The sequence below is a fragment of the Coregonus lavaretus genome, assembly GCF_964263955.1.
Source record: "Coregonus lavaretus genome assembly, chromosome: 2".
In the NCBI taxonomy this organism is placed as follows: Eukaryota; Metazoa; Chordata; class Actinopteri; order Salmoniformes; family Salmonidae; genus Coregonus; species Coregonus lavaretus.
In genome coordinates this window covers 53,506,350-53,522,844 of record NC_139989.1, presented here as the reverse complement: position 1 = coordinate 53,522,844, position 16,495 = coordinate 53,506,350, and the positions used below count along the sequence as shown (strand labels likewise).

Sequence of the window (16,495 nt, the reverse complement as noted above, 5' to 3'; positions counted from 1 at the left end):
GAATCCCCCCACCAAACACACAATCACAACACGACTGTGATTGATTGATTGGAGAAAGCGTGTGTCAATGAAAGAACGTTTCCTAGGATTTTCTACCAGAAGCAAACCTAGTGCATCATGCTGGAAATACCAGTAGAAAGTGCCAGAAAAACAACCAAAAAGCATGGTCCTACTTATGTGGTATTTTAATGTTGTTCTCTATATGTATTTATGTCAAATCAGATATGAAACATTATTTATATTCTTACTAATGGTATATATTTTTAAACATGATTTAAAAACTATAAACTCGAAATAACACACAAGAGGGAGGAGGACAAAGTAGGTCATTTGAAATAATGTTTTATTATCAGCAGATAATTCAGCAATAACTGGTGTCTAAACACTTCATCATAGAGAGTAATGGCATGAGTATGTTTTATTTAATAGTGGTTAAACATAAATGTTTATCTCTGCTCGAAGATTCTATAATGCATTAACAAGAGATGAGAGCAAGTAAGCGCACCACAACATTGTCTGTCTTTGTGGGGGAAAAAAACACAAAACACTTCTCTGTCATCAAACCTGCTACCGGAGACCGTAAGTAATTCAATCTATGCAATGTTATAAAGAAATATGTTGTGATTATATAAGAAAAGGTTGAAATAAATGGTTTTATTTCCAGTTGAACTTTCCAGTGTCCTGAAGTCATCATTTTGTCTGAAATAAAAAATTAAAAAGGAAGTAAGTATAAGTTGATGTGAAAACCTTGGAATGCTTGTTTTACATTCAAGATGCTGAATAAGATGTGAGAACACCAAGTGTAAATGTGGCTTATCCAGCAATACAATGAGAGTAAGTGTGATAATGAGATTGCAGTGACAGATACAAAATACAAACAAAAAAAACATATAGCCTCTGGGGAGACCAATTTGATTTATATTCAACATGACGATAATCTGAATACCCTCTGTGTGGGATGACATTAGATATCTGAAACTCAACAGGTGCTTCAACAGGGCGTCAAAGCAGTAAAGACACACAGAGATAAAATAATGCATTCTTCTTAAAAGAAAAAAAGGCAAACCTCACAAACATATCTTTACACTTCAAAGCCAGGCTGTGAAAACCTGTGAGGTGGTTATATCCTCCCTCTCACCTTGACCAGAGTGACTGTGATGCTGTAGAGGAGGGAGATGAGGAAGAGGACCAGGAAGATGCAGGCCATGTTCCAGTTCTCCTCTGCAGTGTCCGCCAGGATGGGATCAGACCTGTTCTCGTCAAAGAACACACCCTCCACCTCAAGGAGCTCTACTCAAAATGAAAGAGCAGATTTTCAGTGAGAAAGAGTTGCAGAAACAGGCTAGCCTGGAATCCAAACTGAAATGCTCTATTACAATGGTGAAACAGAGCATATACGGTTAGAAAGAGGCTAGTACCAGGCAAATGTTATTGTATCAGAAGTGAGTGAACAGACAGACAGACACCTGGTTTGGATATGTTCAGGGCCAGAGTCTGGGTGGTGTGGGTCACCCTGCAGGTGTAAACAGCCCCCGGTGCCCAGTCCTGGGGCGCCAGGCTCAGGTGGCTCCTGATGATGAACTTTCCCCCTGGTGCCCTGTAGGGGGTGCTAGTGTTGTGGTTCCACAGCTCTGTGATGTCGTCCAGCAGCCAGGTGATGTTGATGTGTGAAGGGCTGAAGCCAAACACCAGGCAGACAAGCTCACTGGGACCCTGGAGCAGGGTGGCTGTTGGTGCGGAGTGGGTCACTGAGGCTGGAGAGAGAGAGATAGTGAGAGTCAGGGAGGGAGAGACTGGAGTGGATGAGACTGGGGAGAGTGGGGGCAGCATGACTGATAGTCTGGGAGAGAAACTGGGTGGATGGAGAGGAAGAGAGAAACTGAATGAGGGTGGATGCTGGAGCAGGACAGGAACTGGGGTAATGGTATCTGATTATGGGGAAAAACCTGATGGATGGGAAATGAAACATTGCTCGTTCTGATACGTTTTAATTTTTAACTTTTAGATTATGTATTATTATTGTATTGCTAGATATTGCTGCGTTGTTGTAGCTAGAAACATAAACATTTCGCTGCACCTGCAATAACATAAACAAAACTGTGTACATGACCAATAAACTTTTATTTGATTTGATTTTTATGAGTGATGATGACTGAATTAAGTATGTACATACTTTGAGACATTGTGCTGAAACTCCTTGTACCCTAAAATGCCATTCATTTTTGGGGCAATGTTTGCGTCTTACTGAATTGTATCATTCATAGACTCTCTCTGCAGTCTGCAGCCATAAACTATTATGTTGTAGCTACAGTATATCTACTTTTCGAAACCCTTGTCGACTGCAAATCCAGAATCCGCTCCTTGGCAGCTATTAACGCAGATTATTATTGGTGGTGGTGTTGTATCAGTGTCACTATGGTTTGCATTTGAAATGGTTTGTTCCTGTCTAGACTTTACATTCAGTCCCGCACGGCACTCGACCGCATGTGAGTTTGGTACCAAAACTTTGGAACAATGGAGTTGAGAACTTGCTGAGAAGAAAGGATATATCGGTATGTCCTTTTAACTACTCAAATCAAATAGCATAATTTTTACATGTTTACACTTATGAGTTATAATGATTGGCTAAACGTGGAAATATTTCCATGTTTTGTTTTGCTTGTTAGATAGAAAAAGGAGCAAATTAAAGCACTAGCTAGCATAACAATATAGCTGAGCTAGCTGGGTTAGCTAGCTAGCTATAGCTAAACATAACCAGTGCGCTAATACGATTTTGGTTAGCAAATTTGACTAATTTAGCAATATATTGAGTGAATGTTATTATGTGGTGTTTATACATTTTTTGCTATTGGAAATAGTCTGAGGTTAATTCTATATGCAACTCAAGATTGGTCTGCTGACCTAGCCTACATTTCTGTCATGATGACAATATTATTGACACAGTGAAGGGTTTGTGGGATTGAATAGCCTATCTGTAGACCTACTGTAGGTTAAAGACGATAGAACGACAGACTGGGTGTCACACCCTGGCTCTGGGACTCATTATGTTGAGCCAGGGTGTGTTCTTTCTATGTGTGTATTTCTATGTTGGTATTCTGTTGTGTTGATTTCTATGTTTTGCCTGAGTGACTCCCAATCAGAGGCAACGAGTGTCAGCTGTTGGCTGGTTGTCTCTGATTGGGAGCCATATTTAAACTGTATGTTTTTCCCTTTGGGTTTGTGGGTTTTTGTTCCGTGTTCGGTCATTGATACCGTGGACGTCATGAGTCGTGTTTTGTTTTGTATTTTGACGCTTTAACTCATTAAAGTCATGTTTGTTCATCACGCTGCGCCTTGGTCTACTCCTTACCTCGACCTTGACAGAAAAACCCACCATGCAACGACCAAGCAGCGTGTCCAGGGGCAGCTCTTGGGCTGGACATGGGAGGAAGCGCCGGGAGAAGAGACGGTGGAGGCGCGCCGTAGAGAGGAGCTACGGCGTGATCAGGGTCGTCGTCGGACGGTCGTGAGGCAACCCCAGAAATTTTTTAGGGGGGGGCACACGGCATGGACGACGGGGCTGACGGAGGAGAAAAGGGGGCGGATCCAGAAGGCCACCAGGCCAGGGGTACACCGCCCTGTACGTCCTGTGCGGATGCCTCACACAGAGTGTGTGAGGGTAGGCATTCAGCCAGGACGGGTGGTGGCCGCTCTTCACTCCAGGCCTCCTATCTGTCTCCACAGCCCGGTTCGGCCTGTCCCTGCTCCACGCACCAAGCCTACGGTGTGCGTCGCCAGCCCAGTCCGGCCTGTCCCTGCTCCACGCACCAAGCCTACGGTGTGCGTCGACAGCCCAGCCCGGCCTGTCTCTGCTCCACGCACCAAGCCTATGGTGTGCGTCGACAGCCCAGCCCGGCCTGTCCCTGCTCCACGCACCAAGCCTACGGTGTGCGTCGACAGCCCAGCCCGGCCTGTCCCTGCTCCACGCACCAAGCCTACGGTGTGCGTCGACAGCCCGGCCTGTCCCTGCTCCACGCACCAAGCCTACGGTGTGCGTCAACAGCCCAGCCCGGCCTGTCCCTGCTCCACGCACTAAACCTACGGTGCGCGTCGCCAGCCCGGTCCGGCCTGTTCCTGCCACCCGCACCAAGTCTACGGTGCGCGTCGCCAGCCCGACCCGGCCTGTTCCTGCCAATCGCACCAAACCTACGGTGCGCGTCGCCAGCCCGGTCCGGCCTGTTCCTGCCACCCGCACCAAGTCTACGGTGCGCGTCGCCAGCCCGACCCGGCCTGTTCCTGCCACTCGCACCAAACCTACGGTGCGCGTCGCCAGCCCGGTCTGGCCTGTTCCTGCCACCCGCACCAAGTCTACGGTGCGCGTCGCCAGCCCGACCCGGCCTGTTCCTGCCACTCGCACCAAACCTACGGTGCGCGTCGCCAGCCCGGTCCGGCCTGTTCCTGCCACTCGCACTAAGCCAGGGGTGCGAGAAGTCAGCCTGGTAAGGCCCGTCCCTCTTCCACGCACCAAGCCAGGGGTGCGAGTCGTCAGCCTGGTAAGGCCCGTCCCTCTTCCACGCACCAAGCCAGGGGTGCCAGTCGTCAGCCTGGTAAGGCCCGTTCCTCCTCCACGCACCAAGCCAGGGGTGCGCGTCGTCAGCCTGGTAAGGCCCGTTCCTCCTCCACGCACCAAGCCAGGGGTGCGAGTCGACAGCCTGGTAAGGATCGCTCCTGTTAAGTCCAGTCCTGCTCCAGCCGGCGGGGCCAGACTGGACCAGGGGCACTATGGGGGGTGTATTGGAGGGTGGTGGTCAAGGCCGGAGCCAGAGCCGCCGCCGAGGAGGTACGCCCACCCAGCCCTCCCCTGTTTTGTTTAGTTGAGGCGCGGTCGCAGTCCGCGCCTTTAGGGGGGGGTACTGTCACACCCTGGCTCTGGGACTCATTATGTTGAGCCAGGGTGTGTTCTTTCTATGTGTGTATTTCTATGTTGGTATTCTGTTGTGTTGATTTCTATGTTTTGCCTGAGTGACTCCCAATCAGAGGCAACGAGTGTCAGCTGTTGGCTGGTTGTCTCTGATTGGGAGCCATATTTAAACTGTATGTTTTTCCCTTTGGGTTTGTGGGTTTTTGTTCCGTGTTCGGTCATTGATACCGTGGACGTCACGAGTCGTGTTTTGTTTTGTATTTTGACGCTTTAACTCATTAAAGTCATGTTTGTTCATCACGCTGCGCCTTGGTCTACTCCTTACCTCGACCTTGACACTGGGAGACACACTAACCGCAAATCTCTGTTGTTTTCCTCATCCAAACTCTCCAAGTCATCAGACAACATTATCAACCATCAACCAACATTATTACTATTCATCAGTACATGTTATTACAATCAAATTCATGGCACTGTTCAAATCAACAGTCCACTCACCAAATACATTCGCTATTGTGCTGGTGATAGGTCTCTCGGACGACTCGTGTCTGACAACACAGGAGTAATTGGAGTCCTGATTCCACTCGGACCTGGGCACGATGAGTCTACTGTTCATGGCGTAGGTGCTTCTCCCTGCATAAAGGACTGAAAGACTAGTGGAGTAGTGAGATAAAGGTAGGCGACTGCCAGCCTTCTCCCAATTCACTATTACATCAGAGGGGAAGAACCCAGACACTAAGCAAAGCAGTGTGGCATTATTTGACCCCCATAGATCAGAATCTGATGGTCTCACTATCTTTATAGAGGGTGGCTTGGGATCTGGAGGGACAAAACAAATGAAAATAAAATTGATTAGTTAGTTGATTTTGGGCCTATTCAATAAAATGTAACATAAATATATTGTTTAGTAATATGTCAGATAAGCACTGATGCAATAGCATGCACAAAGATGTATGTATGTATCAACATCAGCATTCTGGGTTATGTGTGCCAATTGAGTGTTGAATTAGCCTACCTCTGCATTTAGTGATATGCTCCTCCTGGGCTTGGCTGGAGCAGCGGTGCTTCACCTCACACAACACACGTTTGTGTGCATGCCAGTCCCTCGCAGACACGTTAAACATTATCTGCACAGTCTGTGTCCCATTGGAATGGTCCTTGGGGGCCCATCTGACCCCACCTTGGGAAGCCACAACCCCATCCACCTTCCAGCTAACAGAAAAGTCCTCAAGGCTGGGACCCACCAGCAGGCAGGTGACAGGCACCTGTCCATCTGTACTCAACTTCCGAAGAGTGGGTCCCTGTAGGTAAACCCCAACTTTCTGAGATGATATTGGAGTCACTGAGAGGAAAGGGAATTGAGTGTTTTAAGCTACGTTCAGATATTGCTCTAAAGAATGCCTACATTACTGAATGATGGTTAGGCTATAGGCCTATATCACTGCTCAAGGATAGTATATGTCATAATACCAAAAACTACCTGCACATCTATTGATGCTCTTCCTGACTTTCTGAAGTTCCTCTTTCTGAAGATACTTGTCGATGACCTCACAGGTGAAGTCCTTCCCCTGGTTCCACTCCTGCTGTGTTACTGTGATATGACTGGTTACTGCCACACGTTCGTCTTCCCCCATCATAATCTCATAGGCTGCTGCAGACCTCTGTTCAAACCCAGAGAGCCACTTGATCTGAGGGTTGAAGCCCCACCCAGAACATATGAGTTTCTGGGTCCCTGAGCCTGACGTCTCCTCACTGGGCACTAGAAGAAGCTCCATGGACGGTTCACCTGGAAACAATACAAACACTTTTCCATTTTAGAACTATTGAGTTCTAAATTAAGACTATGCAACAAACAATGGAAACTTAATTTAATGTTGGTAGGCCTAATTACATAAAAAATTGAGATGGTATCATAAGGTAACGACGAGAGAAGTTCACCCACCAAAAAGCTTTCCTGTGGAGTTAGACACCCAGCTGTTGGAGAAGCCTTGGTTTACTTTACAGGTGAAAGTGCTGTCTGTTTTCCAGTGTGATGTGGGGACAGAGAAGCGTCTGGTGAGTGAATGGTGGTCTTTGGAGGCAGGCAGATCCACATACTGTTTCTCAGGGAAATCAACCCCATTGGCCTGAAAGGTGACGTAGAGGTCACTGGAGGAGAGATGTGTGATGGCACACTCCAGCACAGCACTGTCTCCATTCAGTAAGTCTGGGAGAGACCTCCTGATCAGCACTGTGGGAGTGCTGCTCACTGCAGGTCCTGGAGAAAACACCCACAGAGTAGAGAGATCAACAGGAGAAAGGAACATTAATCTGGCTTCAGTGTCAATAAGGTCTACTTTTTATGTGGTAGGATTGTAAGAAGACTGAATGTTTTGCTGTAGTCCTCTCTGTATAAACTACTGTTCAAAAGTTGGGGTCACTTAGAAATGTCCTTGTTTTCAAAAGAAAAGCAATGTTGTTGTCCATTAAAATAACATCAATCTGATCAGAAATACAGTGTAGACATTATTAATGTTGTAACTGGATATTGTAGCTGGAAATGGTTGATTTATAATGGAATATCTACATAGGCGTACAGAGGCCCATTATCAATAACCATCAGTCTTGTGTTCCAATGGCACGTTGTGTTTGCTAATCCAAGTTGATCATTTTAAAAGGCTAATTGATCATTAGAATCACCTTTTGCAATTATGTTAGCACAGCTGAAAACTGTTGTGCTGATTAAAGAAGCAATAAAACTGGCCTTCTTGAGACTAGTTGAGTATATGGAGCATCAGCAATTGTGGGTTCGATTACAGGCTCAAAATGGCCAGAAACAAAGAACTTCTGAAACTCGGCAGTCTATTCTTGTTCTGAGAAATGAAGTCTATTCCATGCGAGGAATGCCCAAGAAACGGAAGTTCTCGTACAACGCTGTGTGCTACTCCCTTCACAGAACAGCGCAAACTGGCTCTAACCAGAATAGAAAGAGGAGTGGGAGGCCCCGGTGCACAACTGAGCAAGAGGACAAATACATTAGAGCGTCTAGTTTGAGAAACAGACGCCTCACAGGTCCTTTGCTGGCAGCTTCATTAAATAGTACCCGCAAAACACCAGTCTCAACGTCAACAGTGAAGAGGCGACTCCGGGATGCTGACCTTCTAGGCAGAGTTGCAAAGAAAAAGCCATATCCAAGACTGGCCAATAAAAATAAAACTTTAAGATGGTCAAAAGAACACAGACACTGGACAGAGGAAGATTGGAAAAAAGTGTTTTGGACAGACGAATCGAAGTTTGAGATGTTCGGATCACAAAGAAGAACATTTGTGAGACGCAGACCAAATTATAAGATGCTGGAGGAGTGCTTGATGCCATCTGTCTAGCATGGTGGAGGCAATGTGATGGTCTGGGGGTGCTTTGGTGGTGGTAAAGTGGGAGATTTGTACAGGGTAAAAGGGATCTTGAAGAAGGAAGTCTATCGCTCCATTTTGCAACGCCATGCCATACCCTGTGGACGGCGCTTGATTGGAACCAATTTCCTCCTACAACAGGATAATGACCCAAAGCACAACTCCAAACTATGCAAGAACTATTTAGGGAAGAAGCAGTCAGCTGGTATTCTGTCTATAGTGGAGTGGCCAGCACAGTCACCGGATCTCAACCTATTGAGCTGTTGTGGGAGCAGGTTGACCGTATGGTACGTAAGAAGTGCCCACCAAGCCAATCCAACTTGTGGGAGGTGCTTCAGGAAGCATGGGGTGAAATCTCTTCATATTACCTCAACAAATTGACAACTACAATGCCAAAGGTCTGCAAGGCTGTAATTGCTGCAAATGGAGGATTATTTGATGAAAGCAAAGTTTGAATGACACAATTATTATTTCAATTAAAAATCATTATTTCTAACCTTGTCAATGACTACATTTCCTATTCATTTTGCTATATTTCCTATTCAAACTAATTTCATGTATGTTTTCATGGAAAACAAGGACATTTCTAAGTGACCCCAAACTTTTGAACGGTAGTGTATATGATCACAAAGTTCCATTCTAACCTTTAACATTACTGGTCTTCTGTGTGGGCTTGAAGCAGCGATGTTCAGCTCTGCATGTTATTGTGTTCAGGGTTTTCCATTGGCTTGAGGGAAGAGTCAGGTTACTGCTGATACTCTGAGTTGTGCTGCTGGCCTGGTTCACTGGGGTCCTGCTGGTTGGGTCTTTTCCATCCAGAAGCCAGGTCACTTTGGCATCATACGCAGAGTGGACCACACATGTAGCTGTTACCTCAGTCTGTGTCATCACTGTCCTGAATCTGGGGGTCTCCAGGTGGATGGATGGAGTAGACGAGTGAAACGCTGTGAGGAAAACAGATGGAGATGTCACAAGACTTGCAGATTTGGATTGTTACTATGTCTTTCAGTTGTACACTTTTCTATACCCATCCTCTGGACCAATACACGGTGCTGTCACTGAAACCCACCTGAGCAAATGCTTGTGGTCCTGGAGACTGGTGGTCCTGGAGGTGGTCCTTGTGCTGCATTGTGGGTGGCCTTGCATGTGACCTCTGACCCTTGAGTCCATTGGCTCCGGTCCAGCTCCAGCTGGTTGCTCAGGCTGAAAGTTTTCTCCTCACCTTCTACACTCTGCAGCTTCCGCTGGACTGGAGAGTTGGTCAGAGCCTTGCCATCCAGCAGCCACTCCACATTCAGCTCGTCGGGGTAGAACCCACTCAGGATGCAGAGGAGTCCCACCTTCGATCCTCCTTCCACTTCCTCCCAGAGAGGATTTAGGGTGATTTTTGGAGGAATGACCCGCTGCACTAATACAAGGTGGAAGGAGGAGTAAAATTGTAAACCAAAGTCAGATTGTAAACTTTGAATCAAATTCTTCATACCTTTTTATGTGGTAGGATTGTAAGAAGACAATGTTTTGCTGTACTTCTCTCTGTATATACAGTATTACTGTTCAAAAGTTGGGGTCACTTAGAGATATCCTTGTTTTCAAAAGAAAAGCAATTTTTTTGTCCATTAAAGTAACATCAAACTGATCAGAAATACAGTGTAGACATTTTCATGTTGTAAATGGCTATTGTAGCTGGAAATGGCTGATTTGTAATGGAAAATCTACATAGACAGAGAGGCCCATTATCAGCAACCATCAGTCCTGTGTTCCAATGGCACGTTGTGTTTGCTAATCCAAGTTGATCATTTTAAAAGGCTAATTGATCATTAGAAACCCCTTTTGCAATTATGTTAGCACAGCTGAAAACTGTTGTGCTGATTAAAGAAGCAATAAAACTGGCCTTCTTGAGACTAATTGAGTATCTGGAGCATCAGCAATTGTGGGTTCGATTACAGGCTCAAAATGGCCAGAAACAAAGAACTTCTGAAACTCGGCAGTCTATTCTTGTTCTGAGAAATGAAGTCTATTCCATGCGAGGAATGGCCAAGAAACTGAAGTTCTCGTACAACGCTGTGTACTACTCCCTCTACAGAACAGCGCGAACTGGCTCTAACCAGAATAGAAAGAGGAGTGGGAGGCCCCGGTGCACAACTGAGCAAGAGGACAAATACATTAGAGTGTCTAGTTTGAGAAACAGACGCCTCACAGGTCCTCTGCTGGCAGCTTCATTAAATAGTACCCGCAAAACACCAGTCTCAATGTCAACAGTGAAGAGGCGACTCCGGGATGCTGACCTTCTAGGCAGAGTTGCAAAGAAAAAGCCATATCTCAGACTGGCCAATAAAAATAAAAGTTTAAGATGGTCAAAAGAACACAGACACTGGACAGAGGAAGATTGGAAAAAAGTGTTAAAGGTTAAAGACGATAGAACAACAGACTGGGAGACACACTAACCGCAAATCTCTGTTGTTTTCCTCATCCAAACTCTCCAAGTCATCAGACAACATTATCAACCATCAACCAACATTATTACTATTCATCAGTACATGTTATTACAATCAAATTCATGGCACTGTTCAAATCAACAGTCCACTCACCAAATACATTCGCTATTGTGCTGGTGATAGGTCTCTCGGACGACTCGTGTCTGACAACACAGGAGTAATTGGAGTCCTGATTCCACTCGGACCTGGGCACGATGAGTCTACTGTTCATGGCGTAGGTGCTTCTCCCTGCATAAAGGACTGAAGGACTAGTGGAGTAGTGAGATAAAGGTAGGCGACTGCCAGCCTTCTCCCAATTCACTATTACATCAGAGGGGAAGAACCCAGACACTAAGCAAAGCAGTGTGGCATTATTTGACCCCCATAGATCAGAATCTGATGGTCTCACTATCTTTATAGAGGGTGGCTTGGGATCTGGAGGGACAAAACAAATGAAAATAAAACTGATTAGTTAGTTGATTTTGGGCCTATTCAATAAAATGTAACATAAATATATTGTTTAGTAATATGTCAGATAAGCACTGATGCAATAGCATGCACAAAGATGTATGTATGTATCAACATCAGCATTCTGGGTTATGTGTGCCAATTGAGTGTTGAATTAGCCTACCTCTGCATTTAGTGATATGCTCCTCCTGGGCTTGGCTGGAGCAGCGGTGCTTCACCTCACACAACACACGTTTGTGTGCATGCCAGTCCCTCGCAGACACGTTAAACATTATCTGCACAGTCTGTGTCCCATTGGAATGGTCCTTGGGGGCCCATCTGACCCCACCTTGGGAAGCCACAACCCCATCCACCTTCCAGCTAACAGAAAAGTCCTCAAGGCTGGGACCCACCAGCAGGCAGGTGACAGGCACCTGTCCATCTGTACTCAACTTCCGAAGAGTGGGTCCCTGTAGGTAAACCCCAACTTTCTGAGATGATATTGGAGTCACTGAGAGGAAAGGGAATTTAGTGTTTTAAGCTACGTTCAGATATTGCTCTAAAGAATGCCTACATTACTGAAGGATGGTTAGGCTATAGGCCTATATCACTGCTCAAGGATAGTATATGTCATAATACCAAAAACTACCTGCACATCTATTGATGCTCTTCCTGACTTTCTGAAGTTCCTCTTTCTGAAGATACTTGTCGATGACCTCACAGGTGAAGTCCTTCCCCTGGTTCCACTCCTGCTGTGTTACTGTGATATGACTGGTTACTGCCACACGTTCGTCTTCCCCCATCATAATCTCATAGGCTGCTGCAGACCTCTGTTCAAACCCAGAGAGCCACTTGATCTGAGGGTTGAAGCCCCACCCAGAACATATGAGTTTCTGGGTCCCTGAGCCTGACGTCTCCTCACTGGGCACTAGAAGAAGCTCCATGGACGGTTCACCTGGAAACAATACAAACACTTTTCCATTTTAGAACTATTGAGTTCTAAATTAAGACTATGCAACAAACAATGGAAACTTAATTTAATGTTGGTAGGCCTAATTACATAAAAAATTGAGATGGTATCATAAGGTAACGACGAGAGAAGTTCACCCACCAAAAACCTTTCCTGTGGAGTTAGACACCCAGCTGTTGGAGAAGCCTTGGTTTACTTTACAGGTGAAAGTGCTGTCTGTTTTCCAGTGTGATGTGGGGACAGAGAAGCGTCTGGTGAGTGAATGGTGGTCTTTGGAGGCAGGCAGATCCACATACTGTTTCTCAGGGAAATCAACCCCATTGGCCTGAAAGGTGACGTAGAGGTCACTGGAGGAGAGATGTGTGATGGCACACTCCAGCACAGCACTGTCTCCATTCAGTAAGTCTGGGAGAGACCTCCTGATCAGCACTGTGGGAGTGCTGCTCACTGCAGGTCCTGGAGAAAACACCCACAGAGTAGAGAGATCAACAGGAGAAAGGAACATTAATCTGGCTTCAGTGTCAATAAGGTCTACTTTTTATGTGGTAGGATTGTAAGAAGACTGAATGTTTTGCTGTAGTCCTCTCTGTATAAACTACTGTTCAAAAGTTGGGGTCACTTAGAAATGTCCTTGTTTTCAAAAGAAAAGCAATGTTGTTGTCCATTAAAATAACATCAATCTGATCAGAAATACAGTGTAGACATTATTAATGTTGTAACTGGATATTGTAGCTGGAAATGGTTGATTTATAATGGAATATCTACATAGGCGTACAGAGGCCCATTATCAATAACCATCAGTCTTGTGTTCCAATGGCACGTTGTGTTTGCTAATCCAAGTTGATCATTTTAAAAGGCTAATTGATCATTAGAATCACCTTTTGCAATTATGTTAGCACAGCTGAAAACTGTTGTGCTGATTAAAGAAGCAATAAAACTGGCCTTCTTGAGACTATTTGAGTATATGGAGCATCAGCAATTGTGGGTTCGATTACAGGCTCAAAATGGCCAGAAACAAAGAACTTCTGAAACTCGGCAGTCTATTCTTGTTCTGAGAAATGAAGTCTATTCCATGCGAGGAATGCCCAAGAAACGGAAGTTCTCGTACAACGCTGTGTGCTACTCCCTTCACAGAACAGCGCAAACTGGCTCTAACCAGAATAGAAAGAGGAGTGGGAGGCCCCGGTGCACAACTGAGCAAGAGGACAAATACATTAGAGTGTCTAGTTTGAGAAACAGACGCCTCACAGGTCCTCTGCTGGCAGCTTCATTAAATAGTACCCGCAAAACACCAGTCTCAACGTCAACAGTGAAGAGGCGACTCCGGGATGCTGACCTTCTAGGCAGAGTTGCAAAGGAAAAGCCATATCTCAGACTGGCCAATAAAAATAAAAGTTTAAGATGGTCAAAAGAACACAGACACTGGACAGAGGAAGATTGGAAAAAAGTGTTATGGACAGACTAATCGAAGTTTGAGATGTTCGTATAATAAAGAAGAACATTTGTGAGACGCAGACCAAATGATAAGATGCTGGAGGAGTGCTTGATGCCATCTTGTCAAGCATAGTGGAGGCAATGTGTTGGTCTGGGGGTGCTTTGGTGGTGGTAAAGTCCTCGTTCGATCCTCCTTCCACTTCCTCCCAGAGAGGATTTAGGGTGATTTTTGGAGGAATGACCCGCTGCACTAATACAAGGTGGAAGGAGGAGTAAAATTGTAAACCAAAGTCAGATTGTAAACTTTGAATCAAATTCTTCATACCTTTTTATGTGGTAGGATTGTAAGAAGACAATGTTTTGCTGTACTTCTCTCTGTATATACAGTATTACTGTTCAAAAGTTGGGGTCACTTAGAGATATCCTTGTTTTCAAAAGAAAATAAAAAAACGTGTCCATTAAAGTAACATCAAACTGATCAGAAATACAGTGTAGACATTATTAATGTTGTAAATGGCTATTGTAGCTGGAAATGGCTGATTTGTAATGGAATATCTACATAGACTGGCCAATAAAAATAAAAGTTTAAGATGGTCAAAAGAACACAGACACTGGACAGAGGAAGATTGGAAAAAAGTGTTTTGGACAGACGAATCGAAGTTTGAGATGTTCGGATCACAAAGAAGAACATTTGTGAGACGCAGACCAAATTATAAGATGCTGGAGGAGTGCTTGATGCCATCTGTCTAGCATGGTGGAGGCAATGTGATGGTCTGGGGGTGCTTTGGTGGTGGTAAAGTGGGAGATTTGTACAGGGTAAAAGGGATCTTGAAGAAGGAAGTCTATCGCTCCATTTTGCAACGCCATGCCATACCCTGTGGACGGCGCTTGATTGGAACCAATTTCCTCCTACAACAGGATAATGACCCAAAGCACAACTCCAAACTATGCAAGAACTATTTAGGGAAGAAGCAGTCAGCTGGTATTCTGTCTATAGTGGAGTGGCCAGCACAGTCACCGGATCTCAACCTATTGAGCTGTTGTGGGAGCAGGTTGACCGTATGGTACGTAAGAAGTGCCCACCAAGCCAATCCAACTTGTGGGAGGTGCTTCAGGAAGCATGGGGTGAAATCTCTTCATATTACCTCAACAAATTGACAACTACAATGCCAAAGGTCTGCAAGGCTGTAATTGCTGCAAATGGAGGATTATTTGATGAAAGCAAAGTTTGAAGGACACAATTATTATTTCAATTAAAAATCATTATTTCTAACCTCGTCAATGACTACATATCCTATTCATTTTGCTATATTTCCTATTCAAACTAATTTCATGTATGTTTTCATGGAAAACAAGGACATTTCTAAGTGACCCCAAACTTTTGAACGGTAGTGTATATGATCACAAAGTTCCATTCTAACCTTTAACATTACTGGTCTTCTGTGTGGGCTTGAAGCAGCGATGTTCAGCTCTGCATGTTATTGTGTTCAGGGTTTTCCATTGGCTTGAGGGAAGAGTCAGGTTACTGCTGATACTCTGAGTTGTGCTGCTGGCCTGGTTCACTGGGGTCCTGCTGGTTGGGTCTTTTCCATCCAGAAGCCAGGTCACTTTGGCATCATACGCAGAGTGGACCACACATGTAGCTGTTACCTCAGTCTGTGTCATCACTGTCCTGAATCTGGGGGTCTCCAGGTGGATGGATGGAGTAGACGAGTGAAACGCTGTGAGGAAAACAGATGGAGATGTCACAAGACTTGCAGATTTGGATTGTTACTATGTCTTTCAATTGTACACTTTTCTATACCCATCCTCTGGACACATACACGGTGCTGTCACTGAAACCCACCTGAGCAAATGCTTGTGGTCCTGGAGACTGGTGGTCCTGGAGGTGGTCCTTGTGCTGCATTGTGGGTGGCCTTGCATGTGACCTCTGACCCTTGAGTCCATTGGCTCCGGTCCAGCTCCAGCTGGCTGCTCAGGCTGAAAGTTTTCTCCTCAACTTCTACACTCTGCAGCTTCCGCTGGACTGGAGAGTTGGTCAGAGCCTTGCCATCCAGCAGCCACTCCACACTCAGCTCATCGGGGTAGAACCCACTCAGGATGCAGAGGAGTCCCACCTTCAATCCTCCCTCCACTTCCTCCCAGAGAGGATTTAGGGTGATTTTTGGAGGAATGACCCGTTGCACTAATGCAAGGTGGAAGGAGGAGTAAAATTGTAAACCAAAGTCAGATTGTAAACTGTGAATCAAATTCTTCATACCTTTGTTTCTGCAGTTTTAAGTAACCCAATGTATTAAATCCAGGCCTGGGCTCAGTGTAATGAATTGTAACATAGCCTAGATGGAGCTATGGACCTATTAAGTAGCTGGGTGGCTGGGCCCTGAGAGCTGGTAGTGGTAGTGGTCAGATGTGGAGTTGGAGGGTTGTGAAACGCAGGTGTTAGAGCAGAACAGGCCTCAGCGAACAGGGAATGCAGCAGGCAGAAGCGTGGGGAAACACCCTGGTCCCAAAAAAAGCATCCAAAAAAACAGAAGTGAAACATGTTGCTGAGCAACCGTGTGTATCAGAAGCCAGGTGTGAGGTCTGGTTCTGCTTAAGGAAATCGGTTTCCATTTGCATGTTTCCGAGCTATTTAAATAAGAGTTCTCTTCTCTACTTCTGTTATGTAACTTCTTACCACTTGGTGTTACATTTTTGTTTTCTTGACAACCCATCAAGCTATTTCAGAATATTTTGCATACCAAGTGTAGCAAGGCCCACTGATTCCAGATGTGTTCATGCAGAACCCAATACGCAGCATCCAGCAAATAGAAAACGTAGATTAGTTACTGTAGATTCAGCCACACATCACAACAGCCACACAGTTCTAAAATAACTTTTA

At 45.3% G+C, this 16,495-nt stretch overlaps 1 protein-coding gene across 1 annotated transcript; it reads right to left on the bottom strand.

The window, feature by feature from the left end:
• Positions 1-326: 326 nt before the first annotated feature.
• On the bottom strand, positions 327-16,233 carry LOC311139660 (uncharacterized protein; the record flags this gene model as incomplete). The annotated part of the gene is made up of 16 exons (XM_084174576.1): positions 327-699; positions 1,139-1,290; positions 1,467-1,754; positions 5,399-5,719; positions 5,916-6,242; positions 6,381-6,686; positions 6,843-7,157; positions 8,934-9,233; positions 9,359-9,697; positions 10,878-11,198; positions 11,395-11,721; positions 11,860-12,165; positions 12,322-12,636; positions 15,036-15,335; positions 15,461-15,799; positions 16,170-16,233. 16 exons carry the CDS (start codon positions 16,231-16,233, stop codon positions 691-693), a joined length of 4,329 nt encoding a protein of 1,442 aa, XP_084030702.1. The 3' UTR covers positions 327-690.
• Between the last annotated feature and the right edge of the window lie 262 nt (positions 16,234-16,495).